The following is a 27197-nucleotide window of genomic DNA, read 5'->3' as shown; positions in this document are numbered from 1 at the left end:
TATGATTATATTGTGTTATTTTGACAAATAATATATGCAGAATTTTCAAATATTGTGTGCAGAATTTTTAATTTTTTGGTGCAGAATTCCCCCAAGAGTAATATGCAAATACATTTAATATACAAGTAAAAGAGGACTAAAAAGGTTAATATTGACTAACAATGTTTATTTGCAGAAAACATCTCTGAGGATATTCCTCAAATACATGTTGGAAAAAAGAAGCTCCATTTATGAATTAAAAGGAACAATTAGGTGAAATTTCTCTATCTACAGTAAATTCTTGAAACAAGTATCAAACATACTATTAGCAATATAGATACATTTGTGCATTAAAAATCTATACAACGTCCTTTTCTCTCCCAATCTCCATAACGAGTAGGTTCAGGGCCTTTGGGTCCACCCTTTTCCTTTGTAGCAGGATTGATGTCATCTGGAAATTCTAAAACAATATGGAAACTTAAGAGGCTGGATAGCCATCTGTCTTGGATGGTTTAGACACAAAAATTACTGCATTTTGGCAGGGGATTAGACTAGATGACCCTTGCAGTCCCTTCCAACTCTAAAGTTCTATGATTAAAAGACCAATAAAGTTGGCAGATATAGTACAAAGGTAAAATTTCACAGTGTAACATGTTTGCATTCATTTATAACAAAAGACTGATCTTGATTTAAAAAATAAATACAATTTAGGTTAATGCAATAGCAATTTCAGGGAGCTTAGGCTAAAAGTCTTGGCCACAATTATCAAATATAGGTATCTATGGTCATAGAATGTCAGAGTTGGAAGGGACCTCAGGAGGCCAGATAGTCGAACCTGCAAGACCAATCCCCAGACAGATTTTTGACACAGGTCCCTAAATGGCCCCCTCAAGGATTGAACTCACAACACTGGGTTTAGCAGGCCAATGCTCAAACCACTGAACTATCCTCCCTCATATTTGTATATGGAGATATACCATCACATAAAACTGGAACGGCCCCTGAAAGGTTACTGAGTCCAACTCCCTGACTTCACTAGCAAGACCAAGTACTGATTTTTGCCCCTAGATTCCTAAGTGTCCCCCTCACAGACTCAGCTCACGATCCAGGGTTTAGCAGGCCAATGCTCAAACCACTGAGCTATCTCTTCCTCCAAACCTAATACCATAATTAGGTACCTTAATAAAAGTGACCTGACATTAAAAGATACTGAGCATCCACAACTACTACTGAATTCAAAATGAGAATTTACTTAGCACCTCTGAAAATCAGTCCACTTTTCACTTTTGCTTAGGTTCCTAATTTTCAGCACCCAAAACTGAAGATTCTGGCCAAGCTTCATTCTGTCTGTAATTTTCTTTTTGTGATAGTGGGAAGACATCTCAGTTTACATAAAAATAACTGAGTTTTCATAGAAGTAATAATTTCTACCAGACATTGTATGTGGATTGCTATTGCTTTCATGAAGAAGGCACCAGGTACTATGATGGTGGGCAGAAGCATAAATCCCTAAACCAGACAGATAAGCTAAAAAAACAGAAATACATCTTTAACTCACATATATTTAAATGTGCCTCATCGTGTTGCCTTGTTCGGCACCTACATAGATTTTTAAATGTCAATATTTGCATATGATTCTGGCACGGGTAGCAGGAGAACAAATGCTTCATCTCTATTTAAGATGAAGCTATAAAACTTATTAAAATATCTAAGCAGCAGCAGAATCTCAAGAGACTCCTCAGTGGAAGTGACATAACAGCAATGGATAGTGAATGGTTAATTAAAGTCCTCATCTGCTATCTGGTTAACAGCCAGCATAAAAGAACTGAGCTGTTGGCCTTCTAACTGATGATTGCTGCAGTGTCAGCAGCAGTAAGACCAGGCATAGGGAAAATTAAAACTCAAGGATTTTTCTGGCTTAGCTAGCCCTAAAACACAAAACCTCTAAACATGAACAAAACAAAATAATTATGTATTTGTTAAATTATATCAGTGGTGGCATTTACTTCTTTTGAGGGTAAAAGGATATAAGACAGAATCAGAATTAAGCATGTCTTTCTGCTTACCCGACCTCCCCAAATCTGAATAATTCCTGATGGTAACCATAGTCCAATACTGCTCACAGCCTCTTAGTTTTTAAATAATTTACATAGCACTATAAATGTTTATGGTATTTACAGGCATGTAAAAAAAGCCAAGCACTAGACAGTTTAAAAGTAAATTAGATAGTCTGATTATAAAGCACAAATTCTAAGAGACAACAAAAGGCAACTGATCATGGTGCAATGGATGAGTGTGGCTACAGATGAAACATGCTACATGAGTTTAAAGTAACTACCTGTTTTAGGCCAAGCGGAATGGCTCCTAGAAATGCATGTGTACACTTACGTAGTTCATACTTACTTTCTTGTGATTTATAGCAATGGTAACAATCTAAGGCCCCAATCCTGCAAGCATTTCCACGTGGAACCCCACTGAAATCAAGTGCAAGGGGCTTTAGAGGACCAATGCCTAAAGCAGCAGTTTGTATATTAAAAGGAGTTGGTGCTCCGATGCTTTTGTTTTAATGCCATTGTATACAACTCATAGAATTTAAGGCCAGAAGGAATCACCAGATCATCTATTCCCACCTCCCAGTGCACTATAAAATAGTCTAAAATGGTATTTAATGCCAGCTATGAACATATATAGCATGTTTCAGAGTTCTCTTATGTAACACCTGATCCCGAGAAGTGCTGAGCATCTCAGGTAAGATTTGCAGGCACTCAGCATCTCTCTGGATCAGGCCTTTAATTAGTACTTTTTTTCCTTTTTAGAAAAACCATGACTTACTTTCCAGTGGTTCTCTCTCTCTATTGGACTCCTCTGGTTCATCAAGACGACCTACTGGTAATTTTGATTTTTTAGGGGATTTCTGTATAGGTTCAGACTTTCCTTCCACATTAGAACTAGTTCTCCTCACAGAGCTGCACAGCAGACATGGCCCTATCAAACAAATGCACATTAACATGTAAGTTTGTTAAAATGTAACAGTTTTATGCTGAATAACTGCATCAACCAGTGGTTAAAAATCCTCATAAACTCACTCAACTCCACCTACTAGAGAATGAAGCATTCATTCTGAGCAGGAGCACAAAAATATTTGTTTAATATTCAATGTGCAGGAAGCCCTAAGACATCAGTGTACATTCTTAATTTTAGATTCTTAATTTTAGAAGCAGATACTGGAAGAAACAGTGTTTAGTATATATCTTGGCCCTCAAACTTGATAAGATTATAAACCACTTGAAGCATCCTGTCTTATATTTCAGAGTCAAGATAATAAGTATGCTGGCATTTTCTAATGCATACATTTCCCCCCCCCACCCCAGGAGTGGGCTTCAACTTCCTCACAGTAACCTCTTCATTTCTGGGGGGGTGGTCTACTCCCAGAAGCTAGCAGGAGTCTGCATCCCGAGTTTGAGCTAGACAGCATGTTTTAATGGCAGGTGCTGGGACACTGTGCAGCCCTTTGCTACAGCAGCAAAGCAATTCCAATTAAAGCCTTCAGTGAGGAAACAAGCTGAGGAGATCTGAATTCAATCTAAATTATATAATCAACATGTACATACAAAATTAAAAGAAAAATATTGATTTTCTCAGAAAGCCCCATCAACATTTAAAAAGTGAATTTGGGAAAACATCTGGCAAGAGCCCCACTTTACAATTAATCACAGGCAAGTCGTGTGAAAACCTGTCAGTTCGTCAAATCACAGCGCTATAAACAAACACATGTAGGGAAAGCAGAATGTTTGCAATGAGCTGTCATTTAAAAACATCCAGTAGATGCCTAGGTACGTCTGGAGAGCGTTATGGTTATGGCAGAATATGAACACTTTAAAACAGGGAGACGACGGGAGAGTTTAAAAAACAAAGGGAAATCCTTCCTCAAGGAAACGTCCATGATATAAGATGACCAATGCAAGGCAGAAAAAGCAGGATGTTTACAGAGCAAAGAGAAAGCAAGGGGACAAATCCTTTTAATTCCCCTCTGCCCTAACTCCACAGACATCTCCCTGATGCTGGGCCTAGCGGTGACCTCCAAAATAATTAAAGTCAGATCAAAATACCACGCTTGGTGCGCAATCTGTTGCTAAGCTGTAAAAAGGGCCGCCAACTCAGGGGCTGCTACAGAGGGAGCTGCAGGCAGCTCTGGCCAGCTCTCTAGCAAAGGGGGGTTCCGGCCTGGACCCGTCTCGCCGGTCAGTGCCCAGTGAGGAGGGGGGCCGCAGCCTGACCATGATGCAGCCGGTGGAGGCCAACGCCAGCAGCGGCCACTTCACCAGCTGCGCCGGACAGGAGCCGCCTGTGCCTGGCCTCCAGTAGGAGGCGCCGCCGGAGCCCCCGGCAGCAGGCCGGAGCCACGCAGCTGCAGCGCCCCGCAGCCAGCGCCCAGCCACGCTGCCATGGCCACCCCCGCGGGGGCCCGCCCCTCAAACACTGCGCGCGGCGCGGCGCATCGAACAGCCCAAGCCGGCCCGGCCGGCCCTGGCCGCTTACTGGTTGCTCGGCCCAGCAGCAGCAGCAGCCGCAGAGCCATGCCGCACCGAGCTGCGCGGGACGCTAGGCTGGGGCGAGCTGCGGCCTGAGCCTGCGCGGCAGCCGCCCCCTCACCCCCCCCCCCGTGGGAGCGGCGCCGCGCCACGCCACGCTGCGGGCGGGGGCAGGGCTGGGGGAGCAGCGCAGGGCGGGGCGGCTGCAGACCTGCCCCTTTCCCGCTCGCTCGGATCTTCTCCCTGTTCCGGCTAAGGAAGATCGTGACCCTGCCGCTGTTCCCCGCCTGATTCACGGCTCTCCCCAGAGATGGGGGTGCGGGGCTCACGGCTGGATGCGCAGCAGCAGGGGAGCGCGGCAAAGTAGCTCTAGCAAAGCGGTGTTTACAGCACGTTTCTCATAAACCAACGTGTGAGCCCCTTCACTGCTCGTATTAATAACAAAGCGTGTTGAAGTTTCCGATGCAGAAGGGGGACAGGCCCAGGCCAGAACTATCCCCTTCAACTTCATAAATCCTTCAGCTACTCCACTTAGGCCTGGGCCACACTACAGCATTAAATCGATTTAACGCTGTACCCGTCCACACTACAAGGCACTTTAAATCGATTTTAAGGGCTCTTAAAATCGATTTCTGTACTCCCCAACGAGAGGAGTAACCCTAAAATCAATATTACTATATCGATTTAGGGTTAGTGTGGACGGAAATCGAAGTTATTGGTCTCATTCTTTTACTAAGCTACCCAGAGTGCACCGCTCCGCAAATCGATGGTAGCCCAGGACCATGGACGCACACAACCGAATTAATGTGCCCTAGTGTGGACGCGTAAAATCGATTTTATAAAACCAGTTTTATAAAACTGGTTTTAATAATTTCGATTTTATGCTGTAGTGTAGACGTGGCCTTAGTGAGAGATGCTTCAGAAATACTTGTAAACGGCCCCGCTCTCCCTCCATTAAGGCCCTCTCTGAAAACAGTGGAAAAACCTATTCTGTGCAGTAAGTGCAAGACATGCTTCTAGAATGAAGAGGAGTCAACAGGAATACAGGTGGCAGCACTCAAGCAGAAAAATTGTTACAGTCTGCCCCATTCCCCTCTGGGGAAAATACAAGTCTGGAGAATTTAGATAGAGGAACACACAAAAGCGCAGCCAAGAAGATAAAGCTTCTGTTGTCCCCTTGTCATACAAACAGAATGTACCCAGGACCAGTGCTAGGGGTTTGAGCGCCCTAGGCAGATGGCAATTTCGCCGCCTCTTGCGCTGGTCCCGCGGCTCCGCTGGAGCTGCGGCAGTGGTGCCTGCAGAGGGTCTGGTGCTCCGTGGCTCCGGTGGAGCTGCCGCAGTGATGCGTGCAGGCGGTCCACCAGATCCGCATGAGCAGCCTACCGTCCGCAGGCACGACTGCAGCAGCTCCACCGGAGCCGCCTGCCGCCCCCTCCAGCAAAACGGACAGGACCAGCGCTAGGGGTTTGAGCGCCCTAGGCGGATGGCAATTTTGCCGCCCCGTGCGCTGGTCCCGCAGCTCTGGTGGAGCTGCCACAGTGGTGCCTGCGGAGGGTCCAGTGCTCTGTGGTTCCGGTGGAGCTGCCGCATTGATGCCTGCGGGCGGTCCACCGGAGCCGCGGAGCACCGAACCCTCCGCAGGCATCACTGCGGCAGCTCCACCAGAGCCACCAGCCGCCCCCTCCGGCAAAACGGCGCCCACCAATTATTCTGGTGCCCTAGGCAATTGCCTAGGCTGCCTAAATGGTAGCACCGGCCCTGAATGTACCAATCTTCACTAAATCTGCATGACTCTCTTCTATGGACACTCAAATTTAAGTGTCTCATATTGATTTAGCTTGTCAATCCCTGATCAGAGTAAATTAAACTAATATAAAGCATGCTTAAATCAATCTGAGAGTGTCCACACAATAAGACTCAAGTAGTTTAACTACATCTGTTTCTAAAAACAATTTACATTAATTAAATTAAATTTTTGTGGGTACATACAGCCTAAGATATTGTGGGCAAGAGTAAAAAACAATCATGTAGGAAGTATTACAAAACACTGACAATTCTTGCTAATACGTTCACTTTTTCAAGCCCATAAGGCTAAAATAACACTGTAGGATCAATTTTAGCACAATTTTTTCACCTAAAAATTAGTTGAGGCATGAAAAGCCAGGTTTGGTGTATTCTGCAAACACAGAATTTAGTTCTTGAGCCTGTAAGTGTGCATATAACACTGAAAACATGAATTGAATGTACCTGATGAAGTGATACCTTTCTGAAGCTGCAGAGTCTTGAAACAATAGTTCTGAGATGTGTGAACAGCCCCTGTTACCTCAGTCAGGGCTCTGTGAACTCTGCAATTCCACAACCAGTTGACATTTTTCCAAGAAGCTACAGAATTCAACCATTTTACTGTATTAATTTTTTGGGGTAACTACTGGGGTTTATTTTGGTGAATGGAAGGACCGGGGGGAAAAGTATTGAGTAGATTAAGGCTTCGATGAATGGAATTCAATGTGCTTTGCTGCAGAACTAAAACAGAACTCAAAACACAATGCCACCCGTGAGTTTAAGAAAAAAAAAACCTCCAGTCCCCAAGTAAAACTTTTAATTTTAATAGTTTACTGTTGTAGACTTAGTATTCTTAGCTTATAAATATTTACATTTAATAATTGGGCCACACAATTTGCAATGCATACACACCACCGTTACCAGATTTTCCCATTACATTAGGGTATGGTCATTTATTAGGTTTACTCTTCTGGGGCGCGGTGGGAAGGAGTTTCAGTAATTCTATCAATGTACTGCTTGTGTCACTTGTGTTCTCACACGGAGCTCTACTTCTCCCTTCTGCAAGTTCCCTCCCAATGGAGCTATCCTGCAGCATTCCCAATGGCTGGGTTCTTCTAGTCCTAGAATCAGATGAACACACACATTAACAGAGTGCATCTGAGAGGACCAGGTTAATCAGCAATCCCAAGCTGACCCCTCAGATGTCCCTGGACTCAGTGGCCAGGGTTGAGCAGCACTTCCAAGCTGTCACTCTCTTATGCCATGGGCACTGAACCAGAACAGAGTATGCCTGAGCATGCTAGATCAAGCAGCACTTTCAAGCTCCCAGTCTTATATTCCCCTGTACTCATCAGTCTGGGTTGAGCAGCACTTCCAAGCTGCTACCCTTATATGCCCCAGGTTCAGCATGTCCCTATCCCCACTTCACGTTACAATTGTTCTGGTAGTAACCCACAGGATTTTGGGACACTGCAGGGATCTTTAGCTTAGGTACGAGAAGCGTTGCTGCAGAGAGGAAGAAAGAAAGAAACTAGCTTAACCATGAAAGTTATTTATTGCCAGGTAATAACCGTACAAGGGGAGCCAAACAAACAAAACAGTTAGATTTAATATTCTAACTTAAATTTGATTACAAAAGTCAGGTTTAAAAAACTATAACTGATCACACAAGTCAGGGTCAGAAGGCTGTACCAGGAGAGAGTGAGTTAGGTTCTCACCACTCTGTGGAGCTTGAATCAATCAGGGTTTCCAGGTGGTGATGGTGGTAGCTGAGGGTCCAGAGTGCTAGAGACAGGCAGAGCCCTCAGCAGGATCAGTCAGAAGATGAAGTCCCAATGGAATGGATGTAGTTTTTGGATGTGGGCATCAGAGCACTTACTGGAGCATGGGTAGGGGTTTTTATAAGGAAAGAACAAAGGCTCAGGGGAGACCACTAGATTTATTTATGGGTAAACTGATGGCTCAAGGGAATATACCAAAGTTGTTTTGTTCAGGCTAGACAATAGGAACTGATCATCCCGGGCTATGGGCGGTGTTTCTTCCAGGGAGCTCACAATGCAATTAGGCAGCTTCAATATTTTGGATACCAAAAAGGGATTTATTACTAGAATTTGTCTGATAACTACTGAGCTGGGTGTGGGCAGGCGTGGGTTCATTAACATGTAGAGCAGAGATCCCCCATCATGCAGTGCTTCCCGGCTTTTCTGGTCTCAGAGTTCAGTGCAGTTCTTGCCTTGAAATCTCTGTTCTCCATTCTGCATGCTAATGGAGATGCCTTCCTGTCCTGTCTTCAATGCAAACCAGGCTCGGGGAGTTTCCTTAATCACTCTTCTTTGCAGGGCCGGCTCTAGGTTTTTTGCCACTCCAAGCAAAATAAAATTTGGCTGCCCCCACCCAGCCCTGGGCTCCCCCCACACCACCCTGCTGCCCCAGCCCTGGGTTCTCCCTCCTTCCTGAACCCCCTGCTGCCCCAGCTCTGGGCCTCCCCCTTCCTGCACCCCCCTGCCGCCCCAGCCCTGGACTTTCCCCCCCCACCCACACCCCCTGGCACCCCAGGCCTGGGCTCACACACACCCCATGCTGCACCAGCTCTGGGCACCCCCTTTCCCTTCCACCAGTTCCTCTGCCTGCTACCCCAGCCCTGTTCTCTGCCCTCTCCACCCGCACCCCCTGCTGCCCTAGCCCTGGGCTCTTCCCTGCCCCTTCCCCACCTGCACCCTCCTTCTGCTCCAGCCCTGGGTCACTGGTAACTTGCTCCCAGGGCAGGTCATTCACCAGGAATTCTGAATGTGCACAGAACACAAACAGGATTGGTTCCCATATGGTTATAGAACTGCAGTAAAGTGCAACAATTTTCAGCTTGTGCAATTGGAGGCTATCTGGATGCATATTATAAGACTGTCCTCCATAAATGAGGAAATGTCACGGTGCCTTTATTATTCTTTTGTTCCATTCTTTGTTTCTATGGGAAATTTGCCAATGCAATATCACTGTCTTCCTTTTAAACAACTTAAAAAAACACATAATGGCTGTTGAAAATAGCAATTCCAGTCCTAAAAAACCACTGGGAAGCATTTCTTGCTCAATTTTATCTACTTTTTCTACAACAAATTACAGTGGATCAGTATATTTGATTTGGGAGAAATGAAGTAACAACTGCCCAAATTGAGCTTGACCACTCCTGAATTTTGAGTTGTTAAAATCTGGAAGGTAGGTGCTAGATTCCCTTTCTGCATATTAGCTAAATCTGGAAAGCAAAAGTCAACTTCTGCTTCCATGGCTCAGAAGTGGAAATCCTCCTAAGTGCCTGGTACTGTACCTAAAGTTGCCCAGGTCCAGAGCCTCCCCTCCGTCCCTTTTCATTTTAAAAATTCTAATGGGATCCACGTACCTCCCTTGCTAGGCTTCAGATGGGGGGGCACTGTTCATTTAGTCCACCCAATTCCTTCTTTGGGGGCTGCAAGGTGAGGTCACACCAGTATCCCTAAGCCAGTCGGGAGATGTCTTCTGAAGGTGATATCTGGGCCAAAGCCTTCTACTACTTGGGCACACTTGTTCCCCATTCACAGTGCCACCCCGCTTTAGCACTGAGCTCAAGCTGCAGCATGAGGTTTCAGCTACCATTCTCCCTCCCTCCCTTTCCTGTTGGTAGTGGCAAGGAAATGCTAAGAAATGTAATTCTTTCCCTGCTCCAGGGCTGGTTCTAGGAAGCTAACCAAGGAACTACAGCTCCCACAGCCCCCTGTTGGCTCTCAGCTCCCAGGCTCGATCCCTGCTAGCTGCCGCCCCTGCAAATGGGCTGCCCCCAGCAGCTGCTGGCTTTGCTGGTGCCTAGAGCTGCCCCTGCTTCTTTGGAGGGGTTTAGGCTTGTCTTCCACTGCCTTTTCATTGCTTTTTGTAAGTCTTTCTTCTGATCAGCTTTGGTTCAAGCAGAGGCTGGGTGGTGGTGGGGGAAAGGTTTTTTGTGAGTCAGACAGGCTGGACACTGCGCCCTGGTTCCCTAAAAACACAACTTCATCCTTTTCTCCTGTTTTTGTTTTTTAAAAACTTTCAAATACTTCCTTGTGTTGTGAAACATATTCTGATACATATTTTCATTTTTTCCCCATTTTAGTGTGTCAAATCTTTAAACCGTTATCTGCTGACAGCTTGAAATATGTATATGGTAGGTGTGATATTCATCGGTACATTCAGATGTGCACACACTTCAGAACTTGTGTGTGTGCGCCTTTGTTTACTGTATCTTCTAGATAAATACATAACCTTACTTCAACAGGCAGTTTTGCAAATACATGCTGACTAATGTATTACCGTAATACATATATCATGCAATGTACTGTATTTTCCAAATAAGACAAGTTAATTTTATATACTTGACTGATACAAAAGTAGGATGAAAACTGGAAAAAAAACAAATAATACCTTTTGTAAAACCCAGGATTTTTTCAGTAAAAATAGGTTTAAACTGAAAATGGAAGGGCTTAAAAATGTAGTAATTTCTGCTGCAGAATGTGGTCCCATTGTGTTGGCTATGAACAGCAGAGATATGAAGATGAGCTGAAAGTAGGGACTGAAAAAGGAAGTCAAAAGCCCTCTTTTCCATTGCCAGAAAGGAGGAAAGTGAATAGTGGGTGAAGACATCAGTTCCAGGAGAAGGAGAGTGGTTGAAAAAATCCCCTTTCACTCATAGGAAAAGACAGTTACCTCTTTGTAACTGTTGCTCTTCGAGATTTGTTGCTCATGTCCATTCCAGTGTAGATGTTTGTGCTCGCCCCATGCACTGGTGCTAGAAGTCTTTCCCTCAGTGGTATCTGTAGGGGACTGACTCTGGCGCCCTCTAGAGTGGCATGCGTATGCAATAGTATAAGGGGCACCACTGCCGCCCCCACCCAGTTCCTTTTTTCCAGAAACTTCGTAAGTGAGGAAAGAGGGTGGGTCATGGAATGGACATGAGCAACACATCTAGTGAACAACAGTTACAAAAATGTAACAGTCTTTTCTTTGCTTGCTCATATGCTTGCTTGCTCATATGCATTCCTTTGTAGGTGACTCCCAAACAGTACCACCGGAGTCCATGAACCTGTCAATTGCACACAACTCTGCCAAAGACAGCCTCATCTCTGGCTTGATGGGTGATGGTGTAATGCATCGTGAACATGTGCACTGAAGATCACATCGCGGCCCTGCATATATCCTGGATAGGGACATGCATCAGAAAGGTAGTGGACCTCATCTCTCTAGAATACCGTTAACAGGGGCTCCATAGTGAGGGCTTTAATCTCAAAGATATGCCTCACTGAGGTAATTGCTACAAGGAATGTAACCTTCCACGACAGATGGGAAAGGGAACAAGAAGCCATGAGCTCAAAGGGCAGACCTGTGAGCCTAGAGAGGACTAGGTTGAGGTCCCATTGGGGAACCACATCCCAGATCTGCAGAAAGAAGTTTTCAAGCCCCATCAGGAACCTGATCAACATCTCATGCGAGAATACTGATTTACCCTGGACACAGGGACGGAAGGCCAATATGGCTGCCAGGTGCACCTTGATTGAAGAGAAGGCGAGGCCCTGGTTCTTTAAGTGAAGCAAGTAATCCGGGATGGACTGCAGAGACGACTGGGTCGGGGAGATGTTGCTCTCCAATGCCCAGCAGGAGAAACTCTTCCACTTTGCCAAGTAACTCGCTCTGGTGGAGGGCTTTCTGCTTTCCAAGAGAACCTGCTGTACCTGACTAAAGCAGGCCTGTTCCTCTGGATTCAGTCACACAACATCCACGCTGTAAGGTGGAGAGAGGCAAGGTTTGGGTGCAGAAACCAACCATGATCCTGTGAGAGTAGGTCCGGGCGGTTGTGAAGTGGCCACAGGGCTGCCACAGCCAGGTCCCAATGCTGGCGAAGCCATGCCGGGGTGATCATGACTCATGCCTTGTCCTTCTTGATTTTTGAGAGGGCTTTGCTGATTAGTGGAATTGACGGGAAGGCATACATCAGGTCCCCTGACCATGACAGGAGAAAAGCATCAGAAAGTGAGCCTCTACCGAGGCCTTAGAGAGAGCAGAACTGATGACATTTTCTGTTTTGTCTGGTGGTGAACAAGTCCACTTCGGGAGTCCCCCACTTCTGTAAGAGCGCTCAGACAACCTTCGAATGGAGTGACCATTTGTGGTGAGAGAAGGACCTGCTGAGGTGATCAGCCAGCATATTATGGATGCCAGGGAGGTGCAAGGCTTCCAGGTGGATTGCATGCTGAATGCAAAAGTCCCACAGGCAGAGGACCTCCTGGCATACAGCTGATGAAAGCGCTTCCCCAGGCCTGTTGACATAGAACATAGAGGCCGTGTTGTCCGTCAACACCTGCACCACTTGACTGGACAGCAGGGAAAGGAAGACAGCACACGCTAGACGAATGGCCCTGAGCTCCCTGATGTTTATACGTAATGCAAGCTCCTCTCGAGGTAATAACCCTTGAGTCTGCAGGGTACTGAGTTATGCTCCCCAGCTGAGGTCAGACACATCCAAAACCAGGGAGACTGTGGGTCATGGACTTACAAATGGCACTCCTTCCAACAGCAACATCCACCACTGCAGAGAGGTAAGTACCCTTGGAGTGATTGTGATGAGCTTGTCCAGGTGATGTCTAGATCGACACCATCCACATTTGGAGGGGGTGCAGCCTGTGTCTCGCTTGGCAGACAACATACGTACATGCTGCCATGTTACCCAATAATTTGAGATAGACTCAGGCCACGGTGAGTGGTGATGCTGGCAATGAGATCAGACATTGCCCTGAACCTGACCTCTGGCAGAAATGCTCTGGCTCGGGTAGAGTTGAGTACCACGCCAATAAACTCTGTATCCTTGGACAGAGATTAATGTTGATTTTTGTTTATCAGCAGGCCCAGAGCTTGACAAGTGGCTTGTAGCATCTTGATGTTGCACTGGACTTGGACCAGCCCTTGATGAGCCAGTCATTGAGGTAGGGGTAAATCTGGATACCCCAACATCTGAAGTAGGCTGCCACTACCAACATGCATTTCATAAACACTCTTGGTGCTGTTGCTAGGCCAAAGGGGAGCACCACAAATTGGTAATGGGTGATCCCAACTACAAAACGTAGGAACTGTCTGTGACCATGGAATATCGATATGTGAAAGTAAGCATCTTTCAAGTTGAGGGCAGCATATTAGTCTACTGGATCCAGGGAAGGAAAGATGGAGGTCAGAGAGACCATGAAAAACTTCAACTTCTTGAAATACTTGCTGAGGTTCCACTGATCGAGGATGGAGCATAGACTTCTCTTGGCCTTTGGGATTAAAAAAATAGCAGGAGTAAAATCTTTTCCCTCTTAAATGTAGTGGAACTCCCTCCACAGCTCACATTTTCAGAAGGCCCTGGAGATCCTGAGTGAGCAGATACTCCTGAGAAGAGTCCCTGAAGAGGGACAGGACAAGGGGGAGGATAGAAATAAACTGGAGGGTATATCCCCCTGCTACTGTGCTGAGGACCCAAAGGTCTGATATTATAGTGGCCCAGGCAGGGAGGAAGGGAAACAGGCATTTGTAAAATAATAGGGGAGCAGGATGTGTTAACAGGTGTGTTGTAAATAAGCCACGAGAAGTCATTCTTCCACTCTACTCTGCGCTGGTTAGGCCTCAACTGGTTCTGGGCACCGCATTTCAAGAAAGATGTGGAGAAATTGGAGAGGGTCCAGAGAAGAGCAACAAGAATGATTAAAGGTCTTGAGAACATGACCTATGAAGGCTGAAAGAATTGGGTTTGTTTAGTTTTGAAAAGAGAAGACTGAGAGGGGACATGATAGCAGTTTTCAGATATCTAAAAGGGTGTCATCAGGAGGAGGGAGAAAACTTGTTCACCTTAGCCTCTAATGATAGAACAAGAAGCAATGGGCTTAAACTGCAGCAAGGCAGATTTAGGTTGGACATTAGGAAAAAGTTCCTAACTGTCAGGGTAGTTAAACACTGGAATAAATTGCCTAGGGAGGTTGTGGAATCTCCATCTCTGGAGATATTTAAGAGTAGGTTAGATAAATGTCTATCAGGGATGGTCTAGACAGTATTTGGTCCTGCCATGAGGGCAGGGGACTGGACTCGATGACCTCTCGAGGTCCCTTCCAGTCCTAGAGTCTATGATTCTAGGATCCAGGACACAGGCTGGACGATCGCCTTTGAGCACACCCTCAAAATGCCTGCTTACCACCTGGTTGGTTATGGGTGGAACTCGAGTGAGCAGAGCATACCGGCTGATGGCCTTACTGGAACTTATAGCTTGTGACCTTTTTGCAGGAGAGCTCTGATCAAAGATGGCTCTTGAACCTGTAGGTTTGCTATAGCTTAAACTGCTTCCTTGTGGGCCCCAGTGTGTACAGGCCTAGGCAGTGCAAGCTAGCCCTTGAGTCTTTCAGGCCATGCAATTTACTGTCTGTTTGCTTGGAAAACTGCCAGGCCATCGAATGGGAAGTCCTGCATGGATTGTTGAACCTCCATCAAAAGGCCCAACAACTGCAACCAGGACAGCCCACTTCATCAAAATGGCCGAAGCCATAAGTCTGGGCTGCAGAGTTAGCTGCATCTGAGGTCACTTGGAGGGCTGTCCTGGCGACCGCCCTGTCCTCATCAAGGATAGCCAGAAATTCCTTCCTTGGTTCTTCTAGGAGCGAGTCTGAGAATTTAGCCATGGAATGCCAGATATTACAATCATAACAGCCAAGCAAGGGTCTGATGGTTGGCCACTGTCAGCTGGATGTAGAATAAATTTTTCTAACAAAAAGAGATCGATCCTTGTTCTTAGGCATTGATCCCGATTGGTCCTGTCTATTGTGCTCATTGGCTGCTGACACAATGAGTGAGCTTGGGGCAGGGTGGGTATAAAGATACTCATACCCCTTAGCGGGGACATAGTATTTTTTTTCTGCCTGCTTGGAGATGGGGGCACCGACGAAAATGTCTGCCATAGAACCCTAGTAATTTTCACCACTCCCTCATGCACCGGCAATGCCACCGTAGAGGGGGCTGCTGCACTAGGGCTCCACCAGCTCCTTGGCTTCCAGCCCCAGGTTTGAGGCAACCCTCTTCAGGAGCTCCTGGTGGGCCCTGGCATCGTCCTGAGGAACTGGATGAGAGGGCCCCAGTATTACCTCATCAGGAGAAGATGAGGAGGAGGTAGGTACAGGTGGGTCTACCAGTTCTGCCACATCTGCTGTGGGAGCCTCAGCCAAGGCTGGCTGGTCCTGGGGAACCTGCTCTGACTCTGCGTCCATAAGAACATAAGAACGACCGTTTCAGGTCAGACCAAAGGTCCATCTAGCCCAGTATCTGTCTACCGACAGTGGCCAATGCCAGGTGCCCCAGAGGGAGTGAACCTAATAGGCAGTGATCAAGTGATCTCTCTCCTGCCATCCATCTCCATCCTCTGACGAACAGAGGCTAGGGACACCATTCTTTACCCATTCTGGCTAATAGCCATTTATGGACTTAAACCACCATGAATTTATCCAGTTCTCTTTTAAACACTGTTATAGTCCTAGCCTTCACAACCTCCTCAGGTAAGGAGTTTCACAAGTTGACTGTGCGCTGCGTGAAGAACTTCCTTTTATTTGTTTTAAACCTGCTGCCTATTAATTTTATTCAGTGACCCCTAGTTCTTGTATTATGGGAATAAGTAAATAACTTTTCCTTATCCACTTTCTCAACATCACTCATGATTTTATATACCTCTATTATATCCCCCTAGTCTCTTTTCCAAGCTGAAGAGTCCTAGCCTCTTTAATCTTTCCTCTTATGGGACTCTCTCCAAACCTCTAATCATTTTAGTTGCCCTTTTCTTCTAGTGCTAGAATATCTTTTTTGAGGTTAGGAGACCACATCTGTACACAGTGTTCAAGATGTGGGCGTACCATTGATTTATATAAGGGCATTAATATATTCTCAGTCTTATTGTCTATCCCCTTGTTAATGATTCCTAACATCCTGTTTGCTTTTTTGACTGCCTCTGCACACTGTGTGGACATCTTCAGAGAACGATCCACGATGACTCCAAGATCTTTTTCCTGAGTTGTTGTAGCTAAATTAGCACCCATCATATTGTATGTATAGTTGGGGTTATTTTTTCCAGTGTGCATTACTTTACATTTATCCACATTAAATTTCATTTGCCATTTTGTTGCCCAATCACCTAGTTTTGTGAGATCTTTTTGAAGTTCGTCATAGTCTGCTTTGGTCTTAACTATCTTGAGTAGTTTAGTATCATCTGCAAACTTTGCCACCTCACTGTTTACCCCTTTCTCCAGATCATTTATGAATAAATTGAATAGGATTGGTCCTAGGACTGACCCTTGGGGAACACCACTAGTTACCCCTCTCCATTCTGAGAATTTACCATTAATTCCTACCCTTTGTTCCCTGTCTTTTAACCAGCTCTCAATCCATGAAAGGACTTTCCCTTTTATCCCATGACAGCTTAATTTGCATAAGAGTCTTTGGTGAGGGACCTTGTCAAAGGCTTTCTGGAAATTTAAGTACACTATGTCCACTGGATCTCTTGTCCACATGTTTGTTGACCCCTTCAAAGAACTCTAATAAATTAGTTAGACACGATTTCCCTTTACAGAAACCATGCTGTCTATTGCTCAACAGTTTATGTTTTTCTCTGTGTCTGACAATTTTATTCTTAACTATTGTTTCAACTAATTTGCCTGTTACCAACGTCAGACTTACCGGTCTGTAATTGCCAGGATCACCTCTAGAGCCCTTTTTAAATATTGGCATTACATTAGCTAACTTCCAGTCACTGGGTACCGAAGCCGATTTAAAGGACAGGTTACAACCTTAGTTAATAGTTCCGCAACCTTCACATTTGAGTTCTTTCTTGGGTGAATGCCATCTGATCCCGGTGACTTGTTAATGTTGAGTTTATCAATTAATTCCAAAACCTCCTCTAGTGACACTTCAATCTGTGACTGTTCCTCAGATTTGTCACCTACAAAAGCCAGCTCAGGTTTGGGAATCTCTCTAACATCCTCAGCCGTGAAGACTGAAGCAAAGAATCCATTTAGTTTCTCCGCAATGACTTTATCGTCTTTAAGTGCTCCTTTTGTATTTCGATCGTCAAGGGGCCCCACTGGTTGTTTAGCAGGCTTCCTGCTTCTCATGTACTTAAAAAACATTTTGTTATTACCTTTGGAGTTTTTGGCTAGCCGTTCTTCAAACTCCTCTTTGGCTTTTCTTTTTACACTCTTGCACTTAAGTTGGCAGTGTTTATACTCCTTTCTATTTACCTCACTAGGATTTGACTTCCACTTTTTAAAGGAAGTCTTTAAAGTCAAGTCCAAGTCAGGGGTGGGTGAGAGACTGTCACCGATTGTCTGTTGGATGCCCCGAAGGCCAACCTGTGCCCCAGCGACTGGTGGGGATATCCAAGGGTTCCAGAGGGCAGTTGCTGGGGGCAGGCCAGTGGCCCTGGGACCAGACTGCCATTGGTGGCCCGTCAGGGAATGCCAGTGCCCCCGATGGGTAGCCCTGGCCTGCGGGAAGTGTCTCCTCCTTGCTGTCGGGAGCCTGAGGAGGGGAAGACTTGTCTGGGGGACAAGGTCGGTGCCAAGGCTGCCTGTTTACCCCAATCCCATCGGCTCTGGCTGTGGACCTCCGTTGAGGACCTGTACGAGGGCGATGGCTCTTGGTGAGGCGATTCCAGTGATCGCTGGCAGCGTTCAGCAAATTGGCAATGGTATCCCGGCAATCTACGCTTCACACTTAAAAGCAGTGCCACTCTGTAGAGTGGGAGTGAGAAGACTGACATATCGGAGACCGTCGATCGATGTGCCCATGGTGAACTGTACTGGCAATCCGGTAACCTGTGATGGGGCTCCAGGGACCTGTGCCTTGAGAGAGCAGCTTGGGTACTCCTGGCACCAGAGCTCTGGAGACTGGTGCCATGCCTCTGCGCCAGCCCACTGGTGATTGACACCTAGAGTCTGATGAATGTTGCCTTGAGCCTGGGGACTGTCACTGGAAACTCTGGCAGGCAAGTTGACCCATGTCTGAGGGCTGGTGGCGCTGTTCAGGTGAGCACTGGTGGGGCACCCCTACAGTGAGGAGCGGTGCTGCACTGATGGGGACCATTGAAAGAGGTCCTAAGGCAAGTTTACCCCCTTGACTAGGGCACCTCCGTGGCCAGCATAGGTGGCACTTGCAGGGACAATGTCTTCAGCAGCCTGAAAAGCCTCCAGCATGGATGGCACCGCCAGGTGCTGAGTGCCTCTGTTGCTTCCTGGTGGTGGGGCACGTCTTGGAGTCGCCTTGATCGCTCAGTGGGAGTGGCACCTGGCCACCATCTGGAGGGGAAGAGCTGGCCTGCGTGGGTCTTTGGCTCTCCTCTGTCTCTTTCTCTTTACGGATATAGGAGAACATCCCATCCCGGCCTTTGCTTTTTAGCCAGTACTGGGGATGGGGATCAGTGCCAGTGTGAGGCTGGTGCTAGCGGCACACTCCACACCAGGGCCATGGTGCTAGGAGCAAAGTCTGATCTGGTTGGCTCTGAGGCCAATTCCATACGGAGTGCTTGGAGACAAATGTCCTGCTCCTTTTTGGTCCACGGTCTGAAGCTCTTGCAGATGTGACAGTTGTTGCTAATGTGGGTTGCCCCTAAACACTTCAGACAGCTTCTATGGGAATCACTGACTGGCATGGGTTTCTTGTAACAGTCACAAGGTTTGAAGCCCGGGGATCAGGGCATGCCTGTCCATAGGCTAAAGTCCCGTTCAGGACTAACAAACTATCACTAACTCTATACTAAGGGTACTATAAAACTAGCAAAATTTTTAGCAACTATATACAAAAAGTTCACAACTAGGCTTGCCAAAGCAAGGAGATGTTCCAGCAACGGCACTGGTGGTAAGAAGGAACTGAGGGCAGCAGGAGCTGGTGGCACCGCTTACATACACGTCACTCTAGAGGGTGCCAGAGCTGGCACCCTATAAATACTTCTGACGGAAAAACTTCTGGCACCGGTGCATGTGGTGAGCACATACACCTACAATGGAATGGACATGAGCAAGCACTCGAAGAGAAGAACCAGGGGATGGCTTTTTCTCATATCTTTCAGGAATCCAAACAAGTGTCTTGTTTCAGCAACTAGGGGCGTGCTCTCCAAATATTTCAGATAAGATTTGTTTTACAACTAGATTAACTTTGAAAGAGTATTCAAGCACAAAATGAATAATTCACCCAAATATTTAGATGCACTACTTTCATTCCATATGCAGATCTCCCAGTCATATTAATGGGAGTTTTTTGCAGTGACAAAGGTAGAATATGGCTGCCAACAGACTGCTGGATTCATGGAAAAAGGAGTTATGGATCTTTTTTTTTTTTCTCTCATTTTAAAGGCACCTCCAATAGTAGCATAGTGCCATCTTAGACCATGTAGGGACACTGGTTCAGTATTGTCTCAAAAGAATAGGGCCTACGGAATTACCAGTACGATCGTACTACCTGCAACATCCGTTTTCCTTGTCATACGAATATAAACTAGGTTCAACTCTGCTTAAAGTTGTAAGATCTGCCATTGCACAGGAAGCAGATGTGTGGCTGCACTGTCTTCTGCTGGATTAACTCCACTGGAATGCGATACACTTTTAGTTTGCCATGCTATAGCCAGGTCTAAGAAGCATCTTCTAACAGGTTTTAAAACAGTTTCTCCTCATGTGTTAAAATGGTTTAATTTGATCAACATGAACCAGGCAAAACTATTTGCTAGAGTAGGTCCCTAAACGAAATATTGCAGTCTACTGATGGCCAAAATATTTGGTTTCTTGTTGATATAATTCAAACATTTACTAGAACGTAAAATAAAATTCAGAGTAATATGAGTGTAAATACTATTTATAACCACTAATAAAATAGTCATTTTCACAGATGAATGTATTAATTATTGTATTCTCTGTCAGTATCATAAGGACTTGCCTCATGCAACTCAATAATACAACATTTTTTAAAGTGATCAAATGGCTGTATTGCTGACTAGTCTAAAGTGGTCTTTTGAAGTTTGTAAACTACAGATTAAAAATAATTTTACAAAGATGCAAGAACAAACCCTATCAAAATGCAAGGTTACTTAATCATAAACTCTTATTGACATAGCTGAGTGAAATAATACAAAATACCTACAGTCTCCCAACATTTTGGAGATTAGGAAAAGATTTCAGTTTCTTTAATTTTCTAGTAGAGTCATTTGTTCATTTTATTAACACCAGATGCAATAACACCAATGCTAAAAATAAACATGCATTAGTTATACAACCAATTTATATTTTCAAAAAATGCTGTTCATTACAACTAGTGGATGCACATATTACACGCCTTTCCACATTAGTGCATTACTGTTTCAAACAGATAAAGGGGTAGGGAGGAGGAATTGAACTCAATGCTATTCAGCACCAGTAAAAAGTCAACAGACCTTTGACATTCCGGTATATCAAAACATTTATCTGCATCACTAAACATGTAAAGTTTATAATTTTGTTCCATTTCAAGATACTTTGATTTCTATTTACAATACTTTGTAATCAACAAAACATTTTAAGAATATTTAAAAATTATCTAAATTCATAAAAGTATTGCAGCAATTTATTACATTTACTTATTTTACATACATACAAGGGAAGTCCACGTAAAAGGTTCATTTGAAGAACTGAACTGACAGAGTAAGAGCAATTTATTAATTTGCAAAACCCCTATTATTAGAAGGCAGCTGTCGTTAGTTAAACATTCAAAATCCCTCATTGCCGCTTACTTCTGAACACTAAAGTTCCAGTAATGTAAGTGAATATGTAAACCAACATGTTTTTGAGATCATCAGTAGAAACTGTATTTCCACAGGCATAACATGTTTAATAATGATGATGATTTTATAGAAAATTATTAGGATGTAGTGATATCTGAACAGATGACTCAGTTTGCTCATTAAAATAATGGTCTTTACAGGATTTCAGATATAGCTGTTTCAATGTATGATATTTTAGCAGCTAATTGTTTTTCCAGTTAGACTTTCACAATGCTAAAACATAACAATCAGATGCATAATACTTTATTAGAATTTTTAAATTCCGATTTATTTTGGCATCCATGCCTCTATAAATGTAGCCATAAAGCATTGACTTTGTAGTCTAAGAACCAATATAAACCAACCAAATGTACATACTGTAATTTAATCTCCACTCAATTAGGTACCCCAAAATTAAGAAAAAGTAATAGAAAAGTAAAAAGAATCAAATAAAAAATATTGCACAGCCACATTACCTAGAAGTAAAGTTGATGTTAAAAAAGCTCTAACATGGATGATATAATTATCTTCCATACAAAAGTATAAATATCTCTTAAAATACAGCTGCAGCTATACTTCAATACCACACCATTATTTGATTCATCTGTTAATGAGGTAATAGTCAGTCTCTTACAATGCTTTTCTTCTACTGTAAATATTTAGGGGCAGAAACTAGAAAGACTTTTCTAAAAAATATTTCTGAATCAAGAACAGCAATGTGTGCAGCTCTCCCTATGAGAGAATCGGCTGTATTGGGCAATGCATTGATGACATTGTAACGGACCAAATTACATTCCTTGTTTTGAAGAACTGGCAGAAGCAGGTTCTGGATCATTTCTGCATAAATTGGTCCTGTAAAAAAAAACAAACCAAAAAAATTGTATTACAATGCATCACCCAGAATGAGCTACAGTTATGTGTCCCTGAATATGAAAATATGAGCACATTCTAGAAAACAGAGACCTATTTTATATTGTCCTCCCTACTAAGTGAACATTTGAAATCTAATTTCTATAGACTTTAAAAAAAAAATCTTATAACCCATACATGTTACTGTTTGCATTTCATAGTGAAATAGTATTTTTTCCAGTACTAATTTATGATGACTCCAGAATATTTTGTCTATTTACTTTTCAGATGGATAATGCTATAGTATAAATGTGCCATAATATCTCATCATGAACTATAACTATAATTTTTTTCTGACTTAGGAAGGATCATTAACTTCCTTTTCACTGCTAGTACAGAATTGGGCCTGTTGCTAATAACAATGTCACATTTTTTTTTTTTTTTTTAAATTACAGACACCATTCGCTCCCAAAATCAGCAGCAGGCTTCTGACTGATGTCATTGGGATATGGTCGAGGCTCTACAATATCACTGTTTAAGTTTAAAAAAGAAAAAATCTTACATAGAAAATTCAATTATTTGAAAATAATGGTTTATTATTTTGACATTGTTATACAGCTATCCATGGTCTAAAACACACAGAGACTTCACAGGCTACTCATTTATTACCAGATTGTTTATCTTTCAAAGCTGTTTGCACTCTCTATGCGAGCAGAGTGATAAGGAACATAACGATCCTGCAGGGATCCGACTAGCACTATGTTTTTGAAGTAATGAAGACCTGCAGAAAGGGAAAGAAAGGTAAATACAAACAATATGCATCATTTGAAAATTTCTGCAAGATAAAACATAATAAAAAAATTCCAAACAGAAACGGAGTCTGATTTATTATTAGATATTGTAAACAAGGAAAAGGAGATTAATTTCATTCATTAGAGCTAAAAAAAAATATCCAATCAAGTTACCTTTATACCCTTCCAAGAACCCTGACTTTTTAAAACAGCCAGAAATTATAGTCCAAAACCCAAATACCTTTCAAAAATAGTGAAATTAAGAGACTTCTTGAAAGAACGCAACCAAAGTGAAAGTTGTCTTTGAAAGACTAGGCTTTTTCCCCACCCATGCAATAGGAGATGCCCTGAGGCCCACAGACCCAAAAGAACACACGGTGGGCTTTTTGCCTTCTTTGCTTTCTGGAGAGAGACATCCACACTTGACTCCAAAAAGCTTCTCAATTTTTTTATGCACTTTCTGATGGAATTCAGAGATTTACAGCCAAGTGGCTCTAGGAACATATATCCTGGAGGCAGAAGCTCCCTCCACTGATCACTCAAAGCAAAGGGATTAATACCAAAACAAATCCACACCCTCATGAACAGTCTTTCAAATTGTTGTGACAATCACGAGTTTAAATGGTTAGATGCAGGACAACTGAATGTTTTTTCTGAAGCTGCCCTGCAAGCCCTAGTGGGCAGTTGGGTTTGCTTCAACCCTGAGTCCAGTGCTCAGCTTAAAGGACTCCTCCCTAGATCAGTGGTGAGCAACTTAGGGCCAGGGCTGCCTTTAGGCTGATTCCCCTGAATTGGGCCCCGTGCCAGCGCCTAAAAGGGCCCCGTGCCCTAAGGAAGAGCACCTAACTTAGGTACCTTTTTGATTTTTACTCACTCGGCAGCGCTCCGGGTCTTCGGCAGCATTTTGGCGGCGGGTCCTTCAGTGCCACCCAAGACCTAGAGCGAGTGAAGGACCTGCTGTCGAAACTATTCAAATTAGGTCCCGCACTTCCTAAAGCCGGCCCTGCCTGTCAGGGTAATCCGCTGGTGGCTGCGAGACAGTTTGTTTACATTGCCCATCTGCAGGCACAGCTACCTGCAGCTCCCAGTGGCTGCGGTTTGCTGTTTCTGGCCAATGGGAGGTTTGGGAAATGGTGGCCACGACATCCTGTGGCCCGTGCCACTTCCCGCTGCTCCCATTGGCTGGGAATGGCGAACCGCAGCCACTGGGAGCTGCGGGTGGCCGTGCCTACGGACAGTCAATATAAACAAATTTTCTCGTGTCCCGCCAGTGGATTACCCTGATGGGCCGCATGCAGCCTGTGGGTCGCAGGTTGCCCACCACTGCCCTAGATGTTTGCTTGAAGATTTTCCTTTCAAACACTCTGTGATACATTTTGAGAGAATTTAGTAGACTCTCTCAAGATGCCCTGGGGAGGGATTTGATGTATTTCATGAAGTCAGGTAGTGTGGGTGACATCTCCAGATAGATATGTCTGCATGTCTGCAGTCATCTTTCTCTGCATGGACCAGGATGGATAAAATCAATGGTTTAAATTTTTTTTAAATAATCTGATTTTTTATTTAAATTGGATTTTTTAAAATTAATTTAAATACAACTTTATATTTCAAAATAGTATCAGAGAGGTAGCCGTGTTAGTCTGGATCTGTAAAAGCAGCAAAGAGTCCTGTGGCACCTTATAGACTAACAGAGTATTGGGAGCATGAGCTTTCGTGGGTGAATATCCACTTCGTCCGATGCATGTAGTGGAAATTTCCAGAGGCAGGTATAAATATGCAAGCAAGAATCAGGCTACTGATAACGAGGTTAGTTCAATCAGGGACGATGAGGCCCTCTTCTAGCAGCTGGGCCCTCATCCTCCCTGACTGAACTAACCTTCCTGCTTCCTGCTCTTCTCCCATGGCCTGAGCCCAGTCTGTTCCTCTTCCTAGAAGCGGCGGGGACTCAGGGGGGCTGGTGCTTGGGGCAAGCCAGTGCTGGGGCCATCTCGGGCTTGGGGGTGCCTCGGGCCACCTGCCCAGGACTCCAGGGGCTAAGGGTGCTTGGGGGGAGGGAGATGGTGGCTTGGGCTGGTTGGCAGGCTGGAACTCAAGGAAGGGCTCCTCCAGCTGTGGTGGAGAACTTGAGGCTCTGGGGTGGGAGGGGTGGGGCTGAGGGCTAGCCTCCACGAATGGGTGGTTCACATGCCACCCATGAGTACACAAGATCTTGGCTGTAGCAGTACAAGATAGCTTCCTATCAGGAAAGAGAGTGTTTAAAGCCTGGGGATCCCAGCATGCCCCAGACAGGGAGCTTCCTTAATAACCTTGGTCAAGAAGAAAGTAATGGAAGGTTTCAAGGGCAGATGATGATTTTGTGAGCAACCACCAGTTTGGGGGTCATGGTACATGTCACTATCACTGCCCTTAGATACCAATAAACCTGTAAGAGCTCTGTCTGCATGCATTAGGGAAGTGAGATCTAGGAGTGAGAATCCTGCACAGATCATATCTTTAGAGAAACACTAAGATTTCTATAAGCAGAGAAGTATCAGAGGGGTAGCCATGTTAGTCTGGATCTGTAAAAGCAGCAAAGAATCCTGTAGCACCTTATAGACTAACAGACGTTTGGAGCATGAGCTTCGTAGGTGAATACCCACTTCGTCAGATGCATGTAGTGGAAATTTCCAGGGGCAGGTATATATATGCAGGCAGGCTAGAGATAATGAGGTAGTTCAATCAGGGAGGATGAGGCCCTGTTCTAGCAGTTGAGGTGTGAAAACCAAGGGAGGAGAAACTGGTATTCACCCACGAAAGCTCATGCTCCAAAATGTCTGTTAGTCTATAAGGTGACACAGGATTCTTTGCTGCTTATAAGCAGAGAAGAAATGGTTCCTGAGAACTATCCTGGAGTGAAAATAAAAATAGCAATCCTACAAACTAGAAAAAACAAAAGGGTTCCTACGCTCTGATGTGCATGGCTAAGTATGAGAGAATACCTCTGATGTTGAAGAGTACACTGATTACAATTTAACCTGGTCATTTTTTTCTAGAACTACATTATGATTACTATACTTGTCATATGGGTTGCTTTTCCCTGCCTGTCCCCAATTACCTCTAGAATATGCTTACACAGGTGTATTTGGTTGGGAGTTTGGCACAATGGCCTTCTAGCTACTTTTCTTCTCCTTTCTTCTATTTTTTGCCACTATTTTCTCTATTCTTTAGGTTCAAACACATCTACCATGCATCAGAGGGCAGAGGTATTCCTTAATGTTGAAAACCATATATGTACAGTTTTATGCAGAGACCAGGCACTGATGCTGTTATGTACAGTATGTGCATGCCGGCCCTTACTATTTCACAGGGATAGTTTGTTTGACTCCTTCAGTTCCGTTATATAATCTGAAAGCTTCAATGAAGTCTGAATTATAAAAACATGTAAATTTCCAGAAACAGAAATATCATCAGCAGGATCATACCTGTGCTCTGGGTAAAGCAGCACATTATTATTAATTATATTTGAACAAAGAATTTCATTCTGTTGTTATTAGGTCTTCAGAGGATGTCCTGGACTGAACCTGATCCCTCCCTTTCCCAGTAAGTACTGTATATGCTTGAACCTACGTATGGCTCTACCTTCAGTTTTGGTATGGATGAGTATCTTTATTCATATAATGTTTCCTTTAAGAGGAGAGGGGGTTTATTATTTCTTTCAAGAGGAGAAGGGGTGGTTATTAACCCATCTTGTAGAGTTCTACTTTTTGAAAAAAGGCTCACAGGGATGGGCAAGTAAACTCATATGCACCATAGCTTTGCCTTGTCTGCTAGAAGCTTGTGCAACTGGTGTGTTGGATGGGTAAATCAAGTATCTGGAGGTGAATGAGTATTACTGTGAGATGATGTAGTATAGCTTCATTTCCTCTACAATTAAGATTAAGGTCTGCACACTTTTCATAGGAAAGTGGATGGGACATTTTGAATGGTTTTGTCATACTGTAACAAAAGATGCACAGGTTCTTCTGAGGATTATTCAGAGAAGTTTTCCTTAAAACAACGGTAATCTAAAAGATTTTTGTTTTATGTCAGTCGAAGCCTCTACCAGATATGGCAGCACCAACAATCATCAGAAAAAGAGTTCAAAGTAGGCCAAAAATCTGCAGCCGCCTGCAGTAGCAGGTAAATCCTCAACTGCAATGGAGCTATGATAATTTACACCAGATGAGGATCTGCTCCTAGGTCTTCAATTGAATCATTAACATTGTTTGAGGTGATGATGTCTGAACATAAGAATGGCCATATTGGGTCAGACCCATGGTCCATTTAGGCCAGTATCCTGTCTTCTGACAGTAGTCAATGCCAGGTGCCCCAGAGGGAATGAACAGAACAGGTAATTATCAAATGATCCAGACGACTGAACTACTCAGCCCTTAATAAGTCATGTGG

General features: G+C 44.3%; 2 protein-coding genes across 2 annotated transcripts in view; both read right to left on the bottom strand.

The window, feature by feature from the left end:
* Positions 1-145: 145 nt before the first annotated feature.
* SDHAF4 (succinate dehydrogenase complex assembly factor 4) lies at positions 146-4629 on the bottom strand. Its single transcript, XM_030555689.1, has 3 exons — positions 4519-4629; positions 2812-2964; positions 146-439 (listed from the first exon to the last, which is right to left on the bottom strand). The coding sequence occupies exons 1-3, from the start codon at positions 4556-4558 to the stop codon at positions 330-332; spliced, it is 303 nt and encodes a 100-aa protein (XP_030411549.1). The 5' UTR covers positions 4559-4629; the 3' UTR covers positions 146-329.
* A 15903-nt stretch (positions 4630-20532) lies between these two features.
* Positions 20533-27197, bottom strand: part of FAM135A (family with sequence similarity 135 member A) — a 166978-nt gene continuing 160313 nt past the window's right edge. Inside the window, 3 exon segments of the mRNA XM_030555687.1 lie at positions 20533-21984; positions 22651-22682; positions 22684-22762. Coding sequence (XP_030411547.1) covers positions 21779-21984; positions 22651-22682; positions 22684-22762 — 317 coding nt within the window. The 3' untranslated portion in view covers positions 20533-21778.

The sequence above is a fragment of the Gopherus evgoodei genome, chromosome 3, assembly GCF_007399415.2.
Source record: "Gopherus evgoodei ecotype Sinaloan lineage chromosome 3, rGopEvg1_v1.p, whole genome shotgun sequence".
Lineage (NCBI taxonomy): Eukaryota > Metazoa > Chordata > Testudines > Testudinidae > Gopherus > Gopherus evgoodei.
Note: the sequence above shows the minus strand (reverse complement) of the source record. Positions and strands in the feature narration are given on the sequence as shown.